The 24316-nt window shown below is 49.1% G+C and overlaps 1 protein-coding gene across 1 annotated transcript in view; it reads left to right on the top strand.

Annotated features, from left to right (window-relative positions):
• Positions 1-24316, top strand: part of XYLT1 (xylosyltransferase 1) — a 304820-nt gene that overhangs the window by 85622 nt on the left and 194882 nt on the right. The window contains exon 2 of the mRNA XM_070566664.1: positions 9895-9933. Within this exon, the coding sequence (XP_070422765.1) occupies positions 9895-9933 (39 nt within the window). The remainder of the gene's footprint in view (positions 1-9894; positions 9934-24316) is intronic.

Genomic DNA, 24316 nt, shown 5'->3' with positions numbered 1-24316 from the left:
TAGGTCATTCATCTGAAGACCTGTAGCAAGGCAATGGGAAGATCTGGTGTTAGGAGCGTGGGATCCAATTCCGTGCTCCATCGGGCTGCCTAGTACCAGCTGCTCGTGGAACCATGAGCTCTGATTTAGTGATTCCAATTCATGATGCGATTGTTCCACTGGGAAGCAGCGTGACTTAGTGGTCCAGGAGTGCATCCTCGAGGGCCAAGCTGTCTTGGTCCACCACTTACTAACAAATTACTTTGAGCAAATTACTTCTCCTCTGAGCCTCAGTTGCACCATCTGTAAAAGGCGGCTATGAATACCTACATCCTAGAGTTGTGAGGTATAAATGGGATAGTTCTTACAACCCACTCATAATAACGCCTTGAATTCAGTGTGAGCCCAATCTTAGCTACTGTTTACATTACTGTTGATATTGACCAGCCACGTGACCCTAAACAAATTGCACGAATGCAGAGAGTGACAAATTCGGTTGCTGGCAGTGGCCGGGCAGCAGCCACTCAGCCAGGAGCTGTGTTGTCTTACAGGAGTGCACATGCAATGTTGCTAAATGTCCTGTTTTTTTAAAAGAGAAGTGAAAAATCTGAATTTGCATGTGAAGTATCCTGGCTTTAAAACATTGCCAACGATTGTAAATAGTTCATCATTGTCACAGGCTAAAAAAAAAACCCCAGTGTGAATCATCCATGGGCCACCCGTTGGCCACCCCATCTTAACACTTCATACCTCGAGCCTCTAATCTTTCAGGTAGGTGCATTCAACACCTCGTAGTTGCAAGAATTGTAATTCTGTGTACTTTGTAAGGAATTACAATACCTCCTGAGGCATACGCAGAACAAAGTGTTACATACAACAGTTGGCAACCGTTTCTGCTCAAAGGTGCACACCCTAGGCTGGAGAAGGGTTAAAATAATTCCCAAGTTTCCGTGTGTCTGGTTTCTCGTATCTTCTAAGGCTGTGGATGATTAACCAACTCCCAGAGCGAAAGCTTTATTTTGAGGTTTTGTTGCTCAGTTTGGGGGTCTGGACTAGGACATGTGGAGGAAATGCAGAATAGTAAAGATTCCTCTAAACTTTTACAACTTTTCGTAGAAGAGAGACAGACAGACAGAGCAAGGAAAATCCAGCCGGTTTGAAGGGCCCAAGCATATCTGCTGCCATCTCTCTAAGGCAGTCAGTTCTTCTGCCCTCTCAGTGGGGTTTCTCTTCTCTCTCCTGAGTCCTGTTTGAAAGGCGAGTTTGCATTTTCCAACAAGGTGAGTGCTGTGTGATTCTGGCCTGTCTCCGCATTCCAAATGCAGCCTTTCTTCGAGAACAAGGGGAGCTCTGTGTTGCTGGCACCCCTCCCTCATCGCCCCACGCCACCTGCTCTGCACGTGCCCTGCCTTCGTCGCAGGAGCCGCCGATGTGCGAGATAAGCTCTCTGAGAAATCCCACGTGGACGTCTGGACAGACGGCCCCATTGTGTGAGCACCTCAATTGCTGGACTAGATCTTGAGAAGGGGTCAGACATTCCTGGGGACAGAATGCTGGAAAGAGGAGGGTGATGACTGGGTTCCTGGGGCAAGAGGGTACCTTCAGCATGTAAGTGGGGAGAAAGGAAGGGAACCCTGCTAGCGACTGGATGTTTGTGTCCCCGCAAAATTCATATGCTGAAATTCTGACTCCCAGCATGACGGCTTTAAGGAGGCGGGGACTTTGGGAGGTCATGAGGTCACAAGGGCAGAGTTCTCAAGAATGGGATTAGTGCCCTCATAAAAGAGACTCTAGAGAAGTACTGCACCCTTCCTCTAGGCAAGGACACAGCAAGAAGACAGCTGTCTGTGAACCAGGAAGCTCTAAGCAGACACTGAATCTGCTGGCGCTTTGCCCTTGAATTTCACAGCCTCCAGAACTGCGAGAAATACATTTCTGTTGTTGATAAGCCATCCAGTTTATGGTATTCTGTTATATAGCAGCCTGAGCAGCCTAAGACACACCCGTCATGGAGGTGTCTTGGGGGCACAGAGCGTGAGCCCTGGAGCCCACGCATGCATCCGACACTTGGCGGCTGGTTGGGGTCCTGTCCTTGGTTTCTCACTGCCTGTCTTTGTCACTTTGCATGCTTTGTTTTGTTTAAATTACCCGTGATACAGTGCAGGGGTTCTCACGCTGAAGTATATGTGAGACTCCCCCAGGGGTGTTTAATAAAAATGCAGATTCTTTGGATCCTTGCCCAGGGATCCTGATTCAGTAAGTTGGTACTTTTCAAAATGCCAGGATATTATTGGTGAAGGGACCAGTTTCTGGCAGCTTACAAAGTTGAGCACCCGTCCTGGCTCCATCCCTTATCAGCCCTGTGCTTTTGAGCAAATTATCCTCACTGAGCATCAGTTATCTGATCTGTAAAATGGGCAGCGTGGTACCTCCCTTGGCAGGATCGCAGGTGTTTCCTGTGCTTGGCATACAGTGAGCATTTGAAACGAAGTATCTAAATGGGCCCATTTCACTGCTGCCCAGTGGGATTGCTTCAGCTGGTGTCTGCAGTAACTTGTAGGTCAGAAGAATTGGGGTTGAGTAAGGTTGGGTGTGGAGGGAGATGTCTTAGCCTTCATAAGTCTGGAAGAAGAAAACCAAGGGAAGATTATTTTTAAGCTTTAACCATGTACCAGATATTTTAAATACCTGGTTTTATTTAATGTTTACGACCACCCGTGATGTCAGTGGCATCCCATTTTCGAGACGAGGAGGTGACCGCATATCTGGGTTTGTGTGAGACGGTCTGGGTTTACACTGTTAAGCTGGTGTAGTTATGACTAGTGCCCTTTTTCACTTACAGAAAGGTCCGGGACAATAACTTCTGTGCTCTCCTATCTTGCAATAGCTCTGTTGGAGAATACAGACCCGCCTGTTTACCTTGAGTAAATGATTAAAGGAAAGCTCTTGGAGCTAAGAAGTTTGCCCAAGGTCTCCAGTCTACTGCGTGGTTATTGTCCACTGAGTTGCCAACCCCAGTATCTCAGAACCTGACTGTAGTATTTGGAGACAGGGCCTTTAAAGAGGTGATTAAGTTAAAATGAGGCCTTTAGGGTGGCCCTAATCCAATCTGATGGTGTCCTTATAAGAAGAGGAAATTTGTACACAAAGTGACACCAGGGATGCTCAGGCACAGAGGAAAGAGCGTGTGAGGACACAGGGAGAGGGGTGGCTGTCTCCAAGCCAAGGAGAGAGGCCACAGGAGAAACCAACCCTGCTGGCACCTTCAGCTTGGACTTCCAGCCTCCAGAACTGTGAGAAAATCAGTTTCTGTTGCGTAAGCCCCCCGGTCTGCACTATTTTCTTTTGGCAGCCCGAGCTCACGAATACAGTGATCATGGGTGATTGGAACCCAGAGCGGACCCCCAAACCTGCACTCTTTTCCGCTGAACAATCCGTCTTTGCCCCGTGCCAGGCCCAGAGGACAAGTGACACTGTCCATTTAGGTCTCTGGCTTAGCATCCCAGCTCAGCTTGCACTTGGTGGTCTCTGGTGAACCCGGTTCTCCAGCGGGTGGGAATGCTGTTGGTGGGCTTTTGTTCCTTGCCCTCTCTGGTCCCAGGAAGAGCTCGTTGCATTTCCTGGGGTTCTTTGTGTTCGATAGTGATGAAGAGTCAGACGCCATCTTCTGGTGGTGGCAGCTTCCTCCTCTGTTGCCAGTCAGAGGGCATGTCCTCCTGGGTGTGTCTGTGTGAGGTCGGACTGCAGGGGCCCCTTGTCTACCTGCTGACTTGATGGGCCCTCTGGGGGCATCTGGCTCTGAAGGCTTGTGTCCCAGGGTTGTCACCTCCACACCAAAGCCATTGCTTAACAGCCCAGAGCAAGCCCTGTCTGATGATGTCTTCAAGGTGAAGGAGGAGAATGCCCTTCCAAAAGCTGAGGCTTTGCTCGGTCTCAGCACTGACCAGGAGAGACAGAAATGTTTGATGCATGCGTGGAATGATCACGGACAAATTCCTCCTCCTCGCTGTCCTTTCTTTATGAAAGCGTAATTGCTTGTTAAATTAGGCCTTTGGCCTCTGAAACATTTGAGCCTGGGTGTCTATCCAAAGAACTTGAAATCAGCAACTCAAAGAGACTTATGCACTGCTATGTTCATTGCAGCACTATTCACAATAGCCAAGATATGGAAGCAAGCTAAGTGCCTATCGACTGATAATTGGGTAAAGAAGATGTGATGTATATATATTTATATACAATGGAATACTACTTGGCCATAAAAAATGACAAAATCATCCAATTTGCAGCCACATGGATGGACCTTGAGGGTATTGCATTAAGTGCAATAAGCCAGACAGAGCAAGACAAACTCTGTATGACTCCACTCATATGTGGAAGATAAACAAACACATGGACAAAGAGAACAGATCAGTGGTTCCCAGGGGAAGGGAGGTGGGGAGGGGGCACAGAGGGTGCAGGGGTGCACCTATGTGGTGACTGACAGATAACAACATGCAACTGAAATTTCACAATGTTGGAAACTATCATAGCCTCAATAAAAAGAAAAAAAAAAAACCCAACACATTCAAGCCTGGCTTCCTGGTCTTAGGAGCCAAACTCGTGAGTTGCAACCAAGTTTCGTTTCTCCAGGACCTGTAATCAGACCCTGCCTCTTGCTTGAGCAGTTCGCTTTGGCAACAGAAGTGTCACTTGAGAGTCGTTTCTGTCTCCCTCTTGGTACCCGCCAGGCACAGTGCTGGCTACTGAGTCAGAGCTCTGTAAACACGTGAGGATGGATCTGGCTAACTCGACACAGTTTCCTGCTCTGGGAAAGTGTCTGTGTTTTATTTTTAGTCATGACACGTGTGCTAATTTCGATCAACCACGTCCACTACCTTTTAAAAAGATGCTAAAAAAGGATTCCAGTGGCTGTTAAGGTGGTGCCTTTTTTTTTTTTTTTTTGCTGTGAACATTCTTTCTTTTTCTTTCTTTCTTTTTTTTTTTTAAAGACTTTCTTTTTCCTTTTTCTCCCAAAGCCCCCTGGTACATAGTTGTGTATTTCTAGTTGTGGGTCCTTCCAACTGTGGCATGTGGGACGCCGCCCCAGCACAGCCCGATGAGCGGCGCCATGTCCGCGCCCGGGACTCCACCCAGCAAAACCCTGGGCTGCCGCAGCAGAGTGCGTGAACCTAACCACTTGGCCGCAGGGCCGGCCCCGAGAATTCTTTCTTTTGATAGATGGTATTCAGGTTGCAAGATGACTTTGGGATCTGAGGTGGGATTGTAGTCTCCACTAGAGCTCCTGTCAAATAGTGGAGCGTGGGTTTCTCAAGTTCAGGGCACTGGGATAGAATCCAGACTTCAGCACCCTCTGTGTCACCTTGGATACGTTATTCAGTCTCTCTGGTCCTCAATCTCCCCATCTCTCTAATGGGAATAATGGTAGTATGTACCTCATAGGGTTGTTACAAGGGGAAAATGGAATGATATGTATATAGAGGTTAAGCCAGTGCCCAGAACATGGTAAGAACTTAACAAGTTATCAGCCATTACTTAACTAGTAACTTAGTAAGTTGCTACTTATTACTGGTGTTCGTGACTATTTTAAACCTTGGTAAAGTAATATGCCCATGGGATAAAGTTTAGGATAAACCAGAGGAATGAAAACTGTCTTTGTCTCAGGGTGAGAGAGTTCTGTGTGATCGTTTCTATAAATGTTGTTGTAATGGCATCTAAATAAATTCAGAAGGACTGGTATATTTAGCAAAGAGGGCTGGAGGCAGACTCATGGGTAGGACAAGATCCCAATAGTTTAGTATTTCTTTGCTTGGTGTAATGTATGGCTCACATGGAACCTGGCACATAGTAGGTCCTCAATAAATGATAGCTGTTAGTTGTAGTTATTTCAGGTTCCCAGGATGTGTTTGCCGACTTAGGGAGAGTGTGTATCATTTTGATTCCAAGGCTGGAGTGTTTGTACAATACGTTTTGGTTCTGTCAAGGTCAGTCTTTGGGAAGTTGTATCAGTTAGTCATCACCACAGTGATGCTTTATGATGAATCACCCTGAAAGTCAATGGCTTAAAACAACAAGCACCTGTTTTCTCTGTGCCTGGAGGTTGGCTGGGGTTGGCTGATCCAGGCTGGGCTTGGATTCAGGCTGCAGGTTGGGCCCAGGTCTGCTCCACGTGTCTCTCATGCTCCTTGGACCAGCAGGGTACCTGGGCCGGGTTCTTCTTATACTGCTGGCGAAAGCTCAAGAGGTTATGCCTAATCTCACAAGCACATTTCAAGGTTCTGCTTATGTCCTATCTGCAAACCTCCCGTTGGACAAAGCAAGTCAAATGGGCAAAGCCCAAGGTCGAGGGATGGGGAAGCACTCTCTGCAAAGAAATGCGAAGTCCCATGACCAGAGGGGGTGGCTACGGGGAGTGGTGAAGAATGAAGGCCACTAATTCAGTCTACCTAGTTCTCCATTTGACTTCCCCAATTTAGTCATTGCGAGAGATGATATGAAAGGGCTTTCCTTGCTTTAGGTGATCCCGCGGTTCCTGGTACCCCCACTGAGATGCTAAAAGCTCTCCACTATAGCATCTGAGCACGTCACAAATTCCCCTTTGGTCTCCAGGAACCTTTCCTCTGACAGACAGGAATTTACTCTACTGTAAACCAAAGAGCCCCAATTTAGACAGAGACGATGGATTAGGCAGACAGCATCATTGACCTGGTTCCAGTTCGTTAGCCTTTCCAATTAAGGAGGATGTTGCTGAAAGTGAGACCTCGCAGATATATTGTCATACCTCGGATCCTCTGGACTGAGCCTCTGTGGGGTGCATTTCTATTTCAAATGTTGTGCAGAGGGAGGGGAGCAAAATCTTGTTGGCAAGTGACTCCTAAGTATTAAGGACATGGCGACTGTGAGCGCTTTATCTTCTTCCAGGCTAGGTAATTAACATGTTAAATAGATAACGTTTGTGCTTTTGTCTTCCAAAAGCTTTTTAATGAATATTGGATCCCTGACCATGGAGCGCCCATGGGGTCTCTGATCTTGGAACACCAAATAGAGTTGGTGCATCACTGCATCCAGGAGTCAGGCTCTTGGTTTTGTCAACATAGTTGACAGAGGTCTCCTGCAGTTTCTCGAGGAAGGTCGTTTCCAGTGAACCTCTTCTTAGGGGTTCAGGGTGGCATTCTCCCCTCTCCGCTCCCTCGGGATTTTGAGCAATGAAGCGTAAGCCCCAAACAATAGCCAAATGTGCTGTGAAGTACAGCTTAATTAATCTGGGCACACACCCAACACCCCAGCACGATGCTCTGTGAGGACCTGGCTTTAAGAATGGGGCTAATGTTTGAGTCTGCAATGCCGCTTCTCATCCTCTCGTCAAAATCTAGATGGTGGGATCTGAATGGAGAGGGAGACAGACACACACAGACTGACTCTGAGCTGGGGAGCAGATGTCGCATGCTCTCATTCGCTAAGCGTGACTCAGGCTGCCCGCCACAGACCCAGGGGATGGCTTGCCTCATGAAGACAAAGATGAGCCCTGTACAGTGTGCCTGCTTAACACGGGGAAACCGGAAGTACAGGGTCAGCTCTCCCTGCGTGCATACAAGTGATAAAGGAGCTGGCTAGAGGGGGCTGCAGGAAGGGTGGCTGATGCAGCGAGCCAGCTCACTCAACAAAAGTGGCTCAGTGAAGGTTCTCAGCCGTCACAGCCGCCAAGTCTTCACCGTTGTGATGGAGCTGGTAACGGTTTGAAGAGGGATGTCTGAAATCTTTCCTTCAAGACTTCTCCAGGTTCCTTTATGGGCCAAGACTGGGGAGAGGGGAGAAATGTTCCCTTCCATGTTTTCCTGGGTGCGAGGACTGTTCCGTGCGTGGGTAGAATGTGAAAATTAGAGCGCACTGTGCTCCTGGCAGTTCCCTTTGAGCCGCACCGTTACTGAGAATTGGACTCAGAGCTGGAATGAGGGCGAGAGGAATCCTTCATTCTGAAAGAGACGTCAGAACCGACCAGAGGTCAGCATGGTCCTTGGTTCCTGCCTCTTTGGCGCATCAGAACTAGGCATCATTATAAAGATACCGCAGCAGAGTGATCGAGAAAGTGAGCGACACTTCACCTAGGGTAGGGCTTTAAATTGTTCCAATTTCTCTTGCTTTTTTTTTATTGTGGCAAGAACACTTAATATGAGAGCTCCCCTCTTAACAAAATGTTGAGTGTACGATACAGTATCGTTATCTGGGCACCGTGTTGTCCAGAAGATCTCTAGAACTTACTCATCTGGCACAACCGAAACTTCATACCTATTGGATAGCAACTCCCCAGTTCCTTCTCCCCTCAGCCCCTGGCCACCACCATTCTACTCTCTGCTCTTAAGAATTTGACTATTTTAGGAGCCATCCCGGTGGCACAGCAGTTAAGTTGCACGTTCTGCTTCTCGGTGGCCCAGCGTTTGACGGTTCAGATCCCGGGTGCGGACATAGCACTGCTTGGCACGCCATGTTGTGGTAGGCGTCCCACATGTAAAAAGTAGAGGAAGACGGGCACGGATGTTAGCTCAGGGCCAGTCTTCCTCAGCAAAAAAGAGGAGGACTGGCAGTAGTTAGCTCAGGGCTAATCTTCCTCAAAAAAAAAAAAAATTATTTTACTATTTTAGATTACTATTTTATATTACTATTTATTATAGTATTATATTTATATTACTATTTTAGATTACTCACATAAGTGGAATCATGCAGCCTGCTCTCCCATGTTCATTACAGCCATGTTTACAATAGCCAAGTTATGGAAACACCCTACCGATCACTGATGGATGAATGGATCAAGAACATATGGTATATGCATACCATGGGTTATTATTCAGCCTAAAAGAGAAGGAAATCCTGCCACATGCGACACATGGAGGAACCTTGAGGACATTATGACAAGTGAAATAAGTCAGACACAGAAGGACAAATACAGCACGATTCATCCACTTTGTTCTTCTTCACTGGATAGGCCAGTGGGCTGGTGCTAATTTGCATGGCTTCCTAGAAGCCTGTGTTGAAAAATCTACTTGGATGAAGCAAAGCTTTAAAATCAGGCCCATTCTCTGTAAGAGGGGGCTTGAGGTTGCTCCCCTGGATTCGTGAATCCAAGATGGTTAATTCAGAGCCAACGTAATGCAGACAAAAATAGCCTTTATGTGCCGGGTTTCCTGTTTTCCTTGGAAACCACTTGCTGAAAACGGCTACCCCCTCCCCATCCATCCCTTCCTCCTGCGTCCCCACCCTGCCCCCCACCCCAACAGTTCATGTGTAATGACCCGAGACATTACCCCCAAGCGTTTCCAGTCAATTGGCTTTTGTAGAGAGTGAATGAATAGGACTTCTCTCTGGCCTTCTCCATCCTGAAAAGGGTCTGCCCCAGCCCATTGGAATGTGCTGCGTGAACCAGGAATTAAGTTCTTCTTTTTCTCTCTGTCTCATTCCTTCCCTCATTCTTTCCAAGATCAGACACAACATGGTGGCCTTGCCTCAATGGGGACTTTATGTTCTTTCTGGTTTATTTCTGATCCTCTTACGGACCCATCTTCTCCTTCGTTTAGAGGATTTGAATACACTTGGAGATATTCGCCGAAGCTGCTTTGTTTTTTATTTCTTTCCACTTCATCGTTTTTGCATGATCTCCATGTAGGCATGCCCCGTTAACCTCTTAATGAGAAACCTGAGCCTCCTTGATCATCTGGGTGTGGGGGGAAGTGTTGGCGGAGATTGGAGATTGCACCAGGCTGTTCTAATATTTCATGGAGTCGGGGAGACAGAGTTGGGGTGGCCCTCCCATGGGGTTGCTTGAGCCCGGAAGAGATGTAGCTTTGTTTTAAAATAAGTAGCAGTAGGGGGAGTAGGTTGAACTTTGCCTACGGCTCATGTGTGTTTTCTCCTTTCTTCCCCCAGGACCCACACCCAAGTCCGCTGATCACCCTGGAGACGCAGGTGAGTACCTTGCCTGCTCTTTGTCACTTATTTCTGCACTGATGTTGCCGCACCAGCTCTCCTGGAGGCGTCTGTGTATCCTCTTGGCTCCGTGGCTCAGACAGTCTGGACAGGCACGTAGCCGTCCTCCTGCCCCAGTAAAGAGAGAAGACAGCCTGGATGGATCCCATCCAGAGCTCCACAGCTAATAGTTTTCGAGTGTCAGAGACAGACAAACCGATCTGAATGTTTTGAGGCTCATCAGCAGCTCCCCAGTGGTTTCTGGAGCTCGCTGCCCGGGACCACCCGCCTCTCTCACTCTTCACCCTCTTCCGTGGCTCCTTGCTCTCTCACTGGCTCCTCAGCCTCGGACTTCCCAAGGGGAATGAGGAACAAACCCACCCTACTCCTCTTTCCTTGATCGGGAAGGCCAGACCCTGTGGGGAAAGTGGGTTCTCAGGTTTTCTTTGTGCCCTTCTGTCCTCTCATTTCTCCCGCACACACATTTCGTTACATTGGCTTCAGGGATGACGAGACAGCAGAGCTGGCAGGAAAGAGCAGTGGGTGTGACTTTGAGGAGGATGAGGACCCGGTTTCCTCTGCCTCTTTGGCCATTCTCTGGTCTGGTTTTTCCCACATGTCCGCCATTGACATAGCACCTTAGCCACGCTCGGCATATGTGAATTGCGCCCGTTCTAAGTCACCTAAAAATACATTTCTCCTTAAGTTAACTTTACCTTCAAAAGCAGACTTATCCTAAGCTAATGGTTCCCAGTCAGGGGCATCTTTGACCTCCCGTGCCTGGAGGACGTTTGGCAGTGTCAGAAGAGATTTTTGGTTATCTTACCTCGGGGGTGGGTTACCACTGACATCCAGTGGCTGGAGACCAGGGATGCTGCTAAACATCCTCCAATGCACAGGTCAGCTCCCCCCAGGAGAGAATTATCCAGCCTCCAATGTCAATAGTATTGAGGTCGAGAGATGCTGTGGCAAGCAATAATACTGGTAAAATCTCAAGTTGGACAGACTAGTTATATATTTTTGCAAAACATTAAAGTAAATATTAAACTAATAAAATTAAGTGAAAAGACTCCTTTGGGTGCCCTTGAAAATCATCTAAACGTACTCTTGGAGGAATGTGTGCCATACTTTGAGAAGCGTGTCCCTCCCCAGGATGCCCAATGGATTATGAAAATTCCCAGGGTGTGTTTGTAGATGATGGCCCTTCTCTTTATCCATCTTTCCCCAGAAGGAAAACTTATTAGACTTAGGAAAACCCCTGGGCAAATAGGCTGTGTGCAGAATTCTGGAAGCCAGCTCTTATCTCCTGGCGGGGTGGAGTGGCTGCACCCTGGATGCTTCTGTCATTGATGCTCCTGTATCCTTTACCGTGGACACCACCCAGTCAGCCCGTCATAACCTCCATGAGAAAGACCTGTCACATGCCGATGGGTTAGCCAGCACGTTGTGAGTGTCACAGCTCACCCCTGTACAGTGACCTCTCTTAGAGTCACATCTATTAGCCCGAGGGACGTGGGCTTCCATCCGCAGCCAGCCCGTGGCACAAGGCGGACTTTCTGCATTTGTGCCGTGCCACTGGGGAGATGACTCAGTTTGTCTTCAGACAGCCCTCTCTCTGTCTCATCTGGTTCTCGGTCTTTGGGGAGCCATAGGATGTTGTTGCCTTTCCCTGAGTTCTGATTTCCTGTGTTAAGAAGACATTGGAACCCAACCAAAGCGCAAATGTTTTGGTTTTTTTTTTTTTTGTAACTGTTGGCACAAGCCCGTGGCCAGATTCTGCTTTGTGCTGGGCCTCAGCCCATCATGCGACTCATCGCGGGATCTGATTCAGCTGCCTACAGGCAGGTCAGACCAGAGGGCCACGGAAGGGTTTTCTGGCAGAAAGTGGTACCCCAAATATTACCCATATGGCACAAATGAGACGGCAGATGTGGCTGAGCTTGGGAGAGCTAACCATGCAGAGGTAAGTGGCAGCTGTGCTCTGAGCCCTCAGTCAGGTCCCACTTCCTCCCCGCTGGTGCGCTTTGCTGCTAAGAAAGGCATTGTCTGCCCCCTCCTGGAGTGCAGGTGCCACAGGTGGGCCTGCCTTTTAGATTCCACGGCGAGCCTTGTCCCTACATCGCACATTCGTGGATTGGCTTGCCCAGGGCCCAGCCTGCACAGGAGCACTGGGCCACCCAGGGCCCCTTCACTCCGTGCAGCCCCTCTCTCCCTGGTATTTGTTGCATCCGTCCTCACCCAGTGCTCGTGTGCAGCTGTTCTGAGTTGGGGGAGACGGATCGATTGGCTGCTGAGGCCTCCTCTAACGTGCCTTGCCATTAGCACGGCAGAGCTGTGCATCTGTTGGCATCAGCGGGACTCTCTCTGCTTAACGGCCAGATTAATAGAATGAGGAAGCCAAGTGAGGTTTAAGTCCCTCGTGTCAGCTTTCCCCTCAGCAGGCTGTCCCTGGGGGGCACCGAAGAAGCCCTGACTTGCAGTGGGAAATGCTTCCCTAGTCTCCACATGGTGGTTACCCGGGAAAAAAGTGACCTAGAAATGAAAAAAAATTTCTGAAAGAAGTTTGAATTTGGTTGGCTGCATTAGCGTGATCACCACTCTCATTTACCATTTGCCAAGAAGTGGCTTCTCCTATTGAATCCTCAAATGCCGTCATTATATGGGTGTTCTTATGATACCCAATTTCCAGATGACAAATCTAAGGGTCAGAGAGATCAAGTAACTTGTCCAGGGTTACACAGGAAGCACATAGCATCCGTGAGCGTCAGACTCAGGGCCCTATGACATCGGCATCTATCTTCTCAACCTCTATTCTGTTTTTTTCCGAACTAAATGTTGCCTTGACCAGTGGAAAGGTTTGCTAGTGCTCAGGCAAAGCTGGAGCCAAGGGCTGGAAGTATGCAACCCAAGGTCAATATGATGTAGGTGGATAGACAGACAGATAGACAGATAGATAATGCTTTGAACAGGCATCCACAGATGTACTTAGATAAATAGGTGGAGAGAGAGAGATGATGAGTGGGTGAATATATCGATTAATAGATACAGTGCTTGGCACAGTGAGTAACGCTTTGACAGATGCGTTGCTACGACACGTGTGGGTAAAATAGTGTAAGCAATGGATCCAATAGAAAATTTATTTTTAAAAAATAAAAGTGAAACATTTCCTCGCGCATCAATAGTGTTTTGATAAATTCGAGGACTCATTATTCGATTCTCTCTTTCTCATTGATCCCCAAGATGGTTTATCATTTCTGAACCTGCTCCAATTGGCAAGGCCTCTTGTCGTTTAATTTTAGCTTCTCTGCCTCCCTTCTCCCTCCCCCGACCAACAGCTTTACTGTCAATGAGTTAATGGCCTCTACTCAAAACATCAAAATGCAGCGATACCCTGGGAGTTGTAATAAAGGAACTCTTCACTGGAGTCAGGATTTGCCAGTCTGGGTATTTGTGAAGAGGGTAGCAAGCCTCTCAGGACCAGAGTCATCAGGAGGAAAACTGACTGCTCAGCTTTCAACAACCAGCCAACAACTTGAATTCCTTTGATCCACTAACTAGGGGTATAACGGGGGGGAGTTACATTCACATTATTTGACGGTGAAGCTGGGGCCGTGAGGATTGTGGACAAAAGCTCATAAAGAAGATGAGTAGCTAGTGGAAGGAAGTGGATGCTTTAGAAATTATACCTATGCAAATCCACTCATCTGTTTGCTTACTCCATAAATAGTTTTGGGGCCAAGAGGAGGCCAGGCCTTGTTCTAGATGCTAAAGATACAGCAGTGACCCAGACAGTCTGGAGGTTCCTTGCCCATGGAGCCAACATTCGGGTTGGGGGCGTCAGACAGTGACTTTGCGTGCCATTAAATACGCCCATAACTTCAGGTGGTAATAAGTGAACAGACATAAGGCAGGCACGTTTGCAAGCGAGAGTGCCTGAGTACGGTGGGCAGGCTGTCTCTCGAGGTGTTTCAAGCTCAGAAGGTGAGATTTGAGCTGAGAGCTTATAATTGAGAAAGAGTTAATTAGGCAAGGAGACCGCGGTAATAGTGTTCTGCATTTTTTGCATATTATATCTGGGTTCCTATAAAAATCATGCCAGTTTTCCTTAGAATCAGTTAAAGTGTTGGCTCCTTCACGCTTCTTCAGTGCCTTTGTGTCATTAGAAAGTCAAGATGAATCAGGAATTACCTTATCATGCAGGTGTGAAGGAAGAGAAGAAAAGGGGCTTAAATTTGGGACCATCCAGTCAAACTAAGGTCCGTTTCCCTCCAAGAAAGAATTATCCAGCCCCAAACGTCAGTAGAGCCTAGGGTGAGAAACCCTGCGTAAGCCCACTGGCCCTATGGACAACTTATTCTACCAAGACAGTCTCAGCCACATAGTTGTGCCCATGTAGAAACGTGTAATTTGTTCCTTCCTTAGTGTTCTCCTGTTTATGTTCAAACATCACCCTCTCTGGTTAATCTTACCCCGCCCCCAGGCTCTGGCCATGGCACATCCATCCCCCACAGTCTGTAGGTCTGTGCTGTCACTCGCTGACTCTGCACCCAGGGATGACTCATGCTGCGTGTGAGCGTGCACACGGTGTATGTCAAAGGGAAAACACCTCTCAGAGATGGTTTCCTGAGAGATTTGTGGCTCAACAGTGCAGAGAATGTGCAGCATTAAAAAAAAAAAACAATGAAAAGCCCAGCTACTTGGCTGGGGTTCAGAGAGGGGCCGGCCAGAGGCTTCTGGACCAGTGGAGCAGGCCTTGTGAGTAACTCGATTTGCAGGCCTTGTTCCTCTTTCAGAGGCAGACCGCAGCCTCCTCCGTGCACACTTCTTTCTCCTGAAGCTCTTCCCTCACTCTCAGGATTAAAGCAATTGCTGTCTCCTCGCCTCTCTTCCAGCTCTGGGCTTCAATTAACCTTTTGCTCCGTAGACAGCGGTTTGGGGAGTAATCAGGGAGCTTCTGAATGGCTCTTACCTGAGTCTCCAGTCCATTAATTCTTATGGTGCCCAGCATCTGTTGAGAGGATGGGGAGACCAAATTGCTTCTCAGCCCATCTGCTTCCCTCCCGCCGGCCTCCTTGGGGGAGCAGAACCTCTCTGGAGCAGACAAGGCTGGTTTTGGGACAGGCCAGATCCCTCTGCCATGATCTTTTCCCCTGGCTCTGATTTGCTGGGTCTTTAATTAGCCCTGGTGGTGGGTGGGGCAGGCAGGTGACCGGCTGGAGCACTGCCTGGCAAAGACTTGGCTCACCGGGCAGGGAGGCTGGACCCGGGCAGTGGAAACGTTCTCAGGGAGGATTTGTGGTCCTTTGGCCACGGGTGTCTTTTCTAGTCCGTGTGACTCAGGAAGAGCGATGTGATGCAACATTCCACAAATAGCCAGCAAGTTCCCCAAAGTGGAACCACACGCACCATTTCGAAAAATAGACCGTGTCGCGATCACCATTCCTCTCTTCTTGGTGGGAGCCGGCTTCTCCCGAGACATTGAAGGTTTGAGTTGAGCCCTTGAGTGAGAACACTTCAAATTATTGCTCTGTCAGTAATAACTAACATGCATTGAGCACGTGTTTCCTCTGAGCCGGGAACCATACATTGTACGGGGATTAGTAAATTGAGTGTTTTTAGCTCACGTTCATGAAGGACATATAGTATGCGCTGGGCACTCTTCCCGTGGATTCACTCATTCACATTTCACTACTGTCCCCTTTGGGAGGTATTAGCGTCATCCCCATTTTACAGAGGAGAAACTGAAGCACCAAGAGGTTAAGCTACTTGACGCAGCCAGCAAGTGGAGCAGCCAGGATTGAACCTGGCAGTCTAGCTTTCACTTATCAGGAAACATAACCCCACGAGGCAGGTACGAATCTTAGCCCCATTTTACAGATGAGCCGACGGAGGCCCGGCGAGAACATGTTTCCTTTTAAAAGTTGTACGGTCAGTGAGTGGTAGAGGCTGGATTAGAAACATGTCTCCTTCACTGATTTGTTGCTACGATATAGATATAGACAAAGATATATAGAAATTATAGCTATATTAGATATAATAGAGATTAGATATATATAGTTATAGACCTATAACTTATTTGTATAATTTATGTATTACATTAATGTATATATACACTATACATTACATATACACATTATGTATATACTATATATTAGATGTAATTATAGTGTATATATTATACATTAGATGTAATGTGTAAATTATACATTATATGTTAGAAAAATATAATTCTATATCTAATCTATATGTAACCTGTATCTATATGTTAATCTGTATCTAATGTCCATATACATTGTATTGTATATAGATGTACATGATGATGTATACAACACAATGTGTACATATGCTAAATATAGATATAGATTAGACAGAGATTAGATATGGTATAAATATAGATTAGATAGCGATAGAGAGATGATGCAGATGTGGGTGTAAATGCAGATGGATATGGATTAGATGAGATATAGGCATAGTTATAGCTATGGTTATAGGTGAATATGGAGCCAGACAGAGATCACTCGCTCGGCCACCCAAAGCAGGTGGGTTTGGAAACACCTGTCCATCTGGAGTGAATTCCAGGGTGAGGAACCGAGGCTCCAGGCTGTGGGAGGGTCCACCCTGCAGAGCGCGAGCACAGCAATGGCACGTTGGGGAGGAGACGCTCACATTTCCCTTCCAGCATCTTCTCGCAGAGCCCCACCCCCCATGTCAAGTGTTGAGGCAGAAGCGCGCGCTGCTGCCAGCTGAGCAACAAGGCAGTGTCGCAGGATTTACATCGAATTACAAGCTGGAGGCTCAGTGAGGAGGCACCGCTGACGTTTGGCATAAATATCAGACGTGCCAAGATCTCGGAGGCTTAGTCTGTCTTCTCCACGGGGTTCGGGGGCAGGACTGTGCAAACCGGGGAGCTTAAAAAGAGCGAGTTCTGGTATTAGAATGTTCAGGCTGAGTTTGAAGGTTCTAGTTATCGAGATAATTCAGTCAAGAAAATCACCTTCACATCAAATAGCAGCGTGACGGAGGTGTATGAGGGACGTAGAAATCAATACTCGGGGCCCAGACTCGTAGAATTTAAGAACCAGAAAGGACCTCGGGGCCTGCTTCCCGTTATGTTTTTCACGTGTTCTCTCTGTGCCTAGGACCGTGCTAAGCACTCTTGATGCGTGATGTCGTGTAATCATGACAGCAGTGCCTGGGGAAGGGGCTGGTCCCCCTCCTTTGCAGGTGAAGACACCCAGGCATTGAGAGGTTAAGTGTTTGGTCCAACACCATGCGCTTCTGAGTGACAAGGAAGGAACCCCGCCCAGGCCTTCGTCTCCTGCCGCGTTTGCTGTGCCTCCCACCCCCGTGGGGTTTCTCAGGGCCCACTGGGGTCTGCCTTTGTTCTCGGCATGTGAGCAAGCCCAGAGTGGTTCAACAACTTGTGCATTTGCTCAGCATCCTCGTGGCAGACCAGGATCCCTCAGCTCCTCCTCCTCCAGGGCTAGTCCGATATGAAACGTGGTTCCTGGCAACGGGAGGGTCAGGCTCAGCGTGGAGGACCAACAGCCCCACGTCTTCTTCCCACATCCTCTTGCCGATTCCATCTTGGGTCTTAGAGAGGTCTCGGGGGAGATGAAGCATGTTGAGTGTCTTCTATCCACCCCTGCCCACCAGCAGATCCACTGTCCACCTTTCTCTGGGCCCCCAGAGGCTCACCTTGATGGATTTCATCAGCGGGGACTTCTCATTGCTTCGGCCAAGCGGAGGCACTGGCAGGAGATGGGCGGGTGGGAAGGCAGCATGATGGGGGTCATTTTCCGTAGGTTGGCTGTATCTACCTGTCAGGGCCACAGCTCCTGCTGGGCCACCCTGTCGCATAGCTACAGCTTCTCTCTCCAGGATCTGATAACATCACGCCAGGGGTGGTGACAGCTCCCCGCCTTGGCTAGCCCTGCTGCACAGCCGTCCTTTGTTGGTTTCCCTTTGCACACGTCCCTCTGTAAAGTCTCTGTGGTTAGCCCCTTAGGAGAGTGGCATCTGTTTCCTTCAGGGGACCCTGACCTGGGCAGTAGGCCTGCCTCCAGCCCCTTGCTAACACAGCACTGCCCCTGGGATTTCCCAGGGTGAGTCACTGTCGTCTCGTGTCCTGTTTTGATAAAGTAGGGGGTCTTCAAACTGAGGAGAGCTCCCCGAATGGATGCGAGGTGAAGCTCCTGACACTGAATACCCACTTGTGGGTGTATAAGCATTTTTCTGGGCAGAGAATCATAGCTCTCATTCTGTTGTGGCAACCTCTCCCCAAAACCAAGCCAAGACACAGATATTCTAAACACCACTGTGCTAAATAAAGCGTCAGGGAGCCCACGTAAGTGAGAAGAGATGCCCCAGGCAGAGGACGGGAGGCTCTGAGTCTTCTCTCTCACTCGCACCCTTTCTGGCTGTCACGGCTTCAAGGCAGTGCAGGGCTCTTTACCTGGGGACGGACCGAGGGCTGTGATGAGAAGGGGCACAGGGCAGGCCGTCGGCTCCTCCCGGCAGCCCCAGAGCAGACAGACAGACAGAGAGGAGAGATGATTTCTGCCGGCAAACAAGGCCTTCCCAAACTCTTCTTTTCTTATTCTCTGTCACAACTCCAGGAAATATCACCATCCTAGCATTTGAATCTGATTTCTCAGAAGTGCCACCGCCTCTCCTCGTGCCCCCGAGAACCACTGGGAGGGCCAGCATGTTGCCATTTCTCCAACTCAAGTGGTCCTGGCCGGGGGGCCGAGATGTCCTCTCCCAGCGGGATGGAGAGGTGGGACCGGCCCCAGTTCCAACGCCAGTGCAGCCCTCCTTGCCCAGTTTGATTGCCTTTCTGGAAAGGAACATCTTATTAATAATAATAACCCCCTTCTAATTTTCTTCTGGGAACCGTAGTTCTTATTTTTCCACTGGAAGGAAGAAGATGGGATGGAAAACTGAGGTTAGCGATGGTGCAGGTGCCAGAGGGGTGGGACCGAGGACAGCGTACAATTTTATTGTCCCAAGAAGGAAAAACCCAGCCAGCTCAGGGCTAGCAGTAGGGACCGCCAGCTGTGCAAGAGGCCTGGAGTGGCGTCTTTGCCAGATGCTCGCTGCCCCAATGATAATTGGGCATGGGTGATGGGAGGCAGGAGGTGGCTTTCTCATGGTACAGGGGTCTCCTCGTGGCCGTCTCCCGACAGCACATGGGTACTGTTGGTCCTCCAGAAGTTTTTATAGGATTTTTTTTTTTCTTTGTGGGGAAGAAGAGTGTTGGAGGAGTGTTGAAAAACTGGAGGGTAAATCCACATGGAGCCTCTAGATGTCACCTTTGGCCGAGGTCACCAGGGTCCCCTGTTCATAAAAGTCCCCACATGGCCTCCTTTATTCAAGCACCTCCCCCAACAGGCCCCTGGGGCATAGTGTTTGTGGCACCCCCTGGACAGACAAACATCTGAGTCCCCTTAGGGTCTCAGCTGCAGCGTGGACAAGAGCAGCCCGGACCTTGCCACCCCAGGCGGCTACTTGCGAGGCAGGAAAGGTCTTGTGGCCTTTGCAGCAGACCACCTGGCTTCCTTGCCCTGAGACCTTCCCCATGCCAGTTCATCTCTCCATGCCTCCATTTCTTTACAACACGTGAGGGTACCCGCAGGACCTGCCTCCCAGGTTTTGGGATGATCAAATGTGTTAATATGCATTAAGCAACAGAACAGTGCCTGGCATGTCATAAGCATTTAGTGTTACTCTTAGAGCCCTGAGTTCGAATCCTGGCCTCTTCACTCACTGAATGCATCCCCTTCCAGAAGATTCTCAGCCACCCCGGCTTCAGTTTCCGCACTAGTTAAAGCACCCACAGCAACACCTACCTCCTTAGGGCCTTTTAGAGGAAGAACTGAGGGCACCCCATTGTCACTTGTAAACACCAGTCCCCCCTCTTTCTCTCGTGTTGGGAGCAGGCCTGGGGAGCAAAGCTCTTGCAGCTCGCTACGTTGTCTCCCCAGCCTGTGCGCTGGCCAGGATGAGGACATTGGTACTAGCTCTGCAGGAGTTTGTTCTGGAACATTCTTCCTTCTCTGTTTGGTTGGCTGGTTCCCTCTTTGCAGAGAGGGGAGTAGCGTTAGTTAAAATACCAGGATGGTTTTGGCGGCTGAGCCAGGCGCTGAGTCCTGTGTGCGGGCTGGGACATTCGCCTGTGTCGTTACCACGGTGAAGCCCAGCCAAGCACTCAGCAGAAAGGCAGAGTCAAGGACAGTTCTAGAAGAAAGACATCAGCTGCTGGCCTCTGGGCCTCACCTCTCCCACAGGCCTCGGAAGCTCGGGTCTGGCCGGGGGTGTGTTCAGACATGGCCAGCCAGTGGAACCTTGATCAAGAGTGTCCTTCAGCTTCGTTAGGCAGCTGGCTGCCAAGACCCATCTCAGGAGCCCCCAGGCAGTGGGGCGACAAGCTCTCGTGAACCGTGTTCTGCCTCCAGCCTGATGTCACTGAAGGCTCCCTTCCCCAGGACAACCTCGTTCGGCCTGCTGATCCGCTGACCACGGTTGCTCAGCCCGGTCCTCCTGACATTTGGGACTGGGTCATTCTTCACTGTGGAGGCTGCCCTGTGCACCGTAGGAGGTTTAGCAGCACCCCTGGCCTCTACTGACTAGATGCCAGGAGCACCCACGTCCCTCCTGTTGTGACAACCAAATATGTCTCCAGACATTGCCAAGTGTGCCCTAGGGGCCAAACCGCCCGTGGCTGAGAGCCACGGGCCTAACCAAGTGTGGCTTGCAAGGACCGTGTAATGAAAGCGTACTGGGGAGGCTGCGTTGAGGTCTGCTGGCTGGACGCCTCCCTGTAAATGTCACTGGGTTTTAAGTCTTTGCTCTCAAGTGACGCCATGTGGGCCGGGGTTGTGAACAGATTAGCGCAGGCCGAGCCTTGCCGCGTGGGTGAGACAGATACAAAGAAAGCTCTGAGGTTCCTCTTCCCATTTTAAAACAGCACACCCTGAGGCACAGAGAGGGGAGGGGCCCCTTGAGCTCCTGGGGGACGGAGACCCTGGGGCCATCTGTGAACCATGGCTGAGTCGCTTTTAGGTGGCAGGCTCCTTGCCGGGTGGCCAGAGGGCTGTCCCAGGCGTGGCCTGGAGCCTGGTCCTCTAGAAGCCGCCGGCGTGGGGCTGGCAGATTGGCTGTGGTTTGGCTCTCTCAGGAGGGTGTGGGCTGGCCCGACACCCGGAAATAGTCTGTGGCTTTGGGGCTGACGCTGTACCGTGTTCAGCTCGGCTCGTATTTATTCCCTGGTTCCTGGACTCCCTGACCTGCGTTCACACAGGCTGGTCTTCACCCTGCGGCTCGTGAAAGGGTCCTGTGTGCAGAGCATCAGCCCAGAACAAGCGGCCGCTGTGTGCTCTGCTGGGTGTTAGCTGTTTACATGTCTCGGTTTCTCCTTGGGCGTGCCTCCACCCTGTTCTCTGAGGGCAGCGATGGCTGGAAACCTGTTTGTTTTTGTAATTTTTATTTATTTTTTGATTTTCTTTCTGGGACATGAGATCTTTTTCTGGATTTGTTTTTCCTAGTTGCTGTTATCCGTAGTATATTGTTTTATCCTGTTATTATTATGTTATTGATTCGTTCATTCAGTGGATATTTATGGAGTGCCTGCTATGTGCCAGATTCTGTTTTAGGGGCTGGAGATACAGCAGTGAACAGGGCAGAAGTCCCCACTCTTGTGAACTCAGATTCTAGATAGATGGTAATGAGAGACGTGAGTTGATTTCATATTAGATGGTGACACGTGCTAAGGAGAAAAGTTAGGCAGGGGAGGGGTGGGCCAGGCCTGGTCAGTTGAGGAGGGGTTGCCCTTTGACTTTGGTGGGATCAGGGAGGGCCACATGGAAATGAGGCAGTTTGAGCAGAGAACTGAAGAGCATGAGTGGGCAAGCCCTGTAGGTAGCTGGAGGAACGGGGAGCAGTCAGTGCAAAGGCCCTGAGGTAGAATGTGCTTGGTATGTTCATTGCACAATAGAGGCCAGTGTGGCCAAAGCAAGAGTGAGCAAGGGAGAGAGGAGCAGAGGTGGGGCCAGATCATTAGGGTCTTGTCTAAGCTGGAAAGGACTTTGCTTTCGCTCTGTGCTGGGATGCCATCAGAGGATTTTGAGGACACGGCTTGACTTTTGAAAATGGGATCAGTGGCTGCCCTGCTGAAAATTCACTGCAGCTGGTCAAGGGCAGGAACAGGGCAATGGGTGAGAGAGGAGGCTGTTGCAACATCCAGGGCCGTGGTAGTGACTGGACCAGGGTGTCAACGCTGGAGGCCGAGAGAAGTGGTTTAATTCTGGGGCTGTTCTGAGAGGTCAGCCGACTGGACTTCCTGTGGATCGGAAGCTTATAAAGCAGTCCAAGCTCATGATAAAAAAGAAATGAAATTATATAATACAAAAAGTATCAAAGGAAAAGTCAATTCCCGTATCACTTTCCCCAGTCTTCAGAGGTAACTACTATTAACAGGTTTCCCATTTCTCCTTGCAGAGTTTTCTGTGCATATTAACATGCGATGTGTGTGTGTGGTGTGTGCATAGGCATGGATTCTGTTTCCTTGAAGTGGAATCGAATGAAACATTTGATAATAACTTGCTGTTCCTTTCTGTCTTAGACCTCATTGCACAGCAGCACGTGCCGCTCTCCCTCGTTGTGTTTCATTGCCTTCTCTTTCGTCCAGCTCTATTCTCAGCACCCAGCGTGGTGTCTGGTAGGTAGTAACTGCTCAGTAAATATTAATTGACTGAATTAAATATTCCATCATCTATTTAACTGGTTTCCTGTCGGTGGACATTCAGATTGTTTCTCTTTTTTTTTCCCCTATCTTAAACACTGTTGCCATTCTTGTACACATATGTTGTTACAGTTGCGTGTGTACATCATCCGTAGGGTGATGACTGCATTTGCGATCGCTGGCTCGGAGGGCGTGCTCAGTCTGCATGTTGACAAGCAGAGCTGAGTTGTCGTGTACGGAGGTTGTCTTCGCATCGCCCATCAAAGTGACTTTCTGTTTCCCCCTTAAAAACACAGGTGATTATCAATCTGTATAATGTGTGTCAAACCAAAGGGTAAAAACAGTGTCTTGCCGTTTTGATTTGCATTTTAGAGATGAGTGGGTTGAAGCCTTTTTAAGGGGTGGTATGTGTGGATGAGTTCCTTGGCTCCGTTCTGGGTGCCGGATGGCAGCGCCCCCACACTCCGCCTCCCTAGAGATGTGCTGGGTGTTTACTGTCTGCCAGCCACTGTGCTACGTACTTGACCTGTGTTCACTCGCTTTGTGCTCCGGTGAGCCCTGTGAAGGAGGCCTGGTGAGTATCCTCACGTTCAGATCATGAAACTGAGGCTGGGAGAGGAGCGAGTTAAGTCACTCACCCAAGGGCAGATGTCACGTGGTGAGTGAGTGGGGAGCTGGTATTGGGACGGAAACAGAACTCTTAGCCACCGTGCCACACAGATTGGTGAATTTGGTGACTCTCCTTTAAGGCTCAACGACTCATATTTTGAAAACGAAAAGCCAGAGCGTTCCCTGGCTTTGGGGAGCGAGTGGCCTGGACCCAGGCACGCGGCTGCACCCAGGCTTGGCGCCCCAGCCTGTGGTGTGAGCGCTGGAGGCAGAGCTCTGTGCGAGGCGCCTGAAAGATGACTGAGCCACAGGCACGTTCAGTGACATGCCCAAGGCCGGTCAAGGGAGCGCTGTCACCTTTTCCACACTGAGTCACATTTCCTCCTGCCCAGGTCCCCAGCTACGCTACAGATGTGCTTCTGGGGGCCGACTGCAGAGGTGCCCATAGTCAGAACTGTAGACCGGATCAGATAGATGGAGAGAGGGATGGAAGACCATGGACGGGCAGATGGAAGGATGGAATAAAAGAAGAAAAGAAAGAAGGGAGGATAGATTAAAAGATGGATAGATAGAACATCTCAGTTCATATAAAATGCACTGACCCCTGCCTGCTTCACGTACCAGGGATCGGAAGATGAATGACCTGGTGGTCTGCGCCCGTGGAGCTCCCGTCTAGAGCAGTGTTTTAACTTTTTCTGTGTCATGGACCCCTCTGGCATCTGGTGAAAGCTATTGCCTCCTTTTCTGAATAATATTTTTAAATACAAAAAATAAATGCATAGGATTACAAAGGAAGGCAGTTGTATTGAAATACAGCTATCCAAATATCTATAAAAATAACAAATGTTTGGAGTAATAATGCATTTGCATCTTTATTAACACATTAGAGAAGTAGATTTGGCAGCAGGTCTCAGAACTACTGTAATCTTGTAGTAGTGACAAGTATAAATAATATTTGGTGACATCTGCCACTAAAGCACTGTGATATGGAAATCTCTGTAATTTCTTTTGGCACCAGGGTCTCAGGTAACA

This window comes from Equus przewalskii, chromosome 12, assembly GCF_037783145.1.
Source record: "Equus przewalskii isolate Varuska chromosome 12, EquPr2, whole genome shotgun sequence".
In the NCBI taxonomy this organism is placed as follows: domain Eukaryota; kingdom Metazoa; phylum Chordata; class Mammalia; order Perissodactyla; family Equidae; genus Equus; species Equus przewalskii.
The sequence above is the reverse complement of the archived record's forward strand: the minus strand, read 5'-3'. Positions and strand labels throughout refer to the sequence as shown.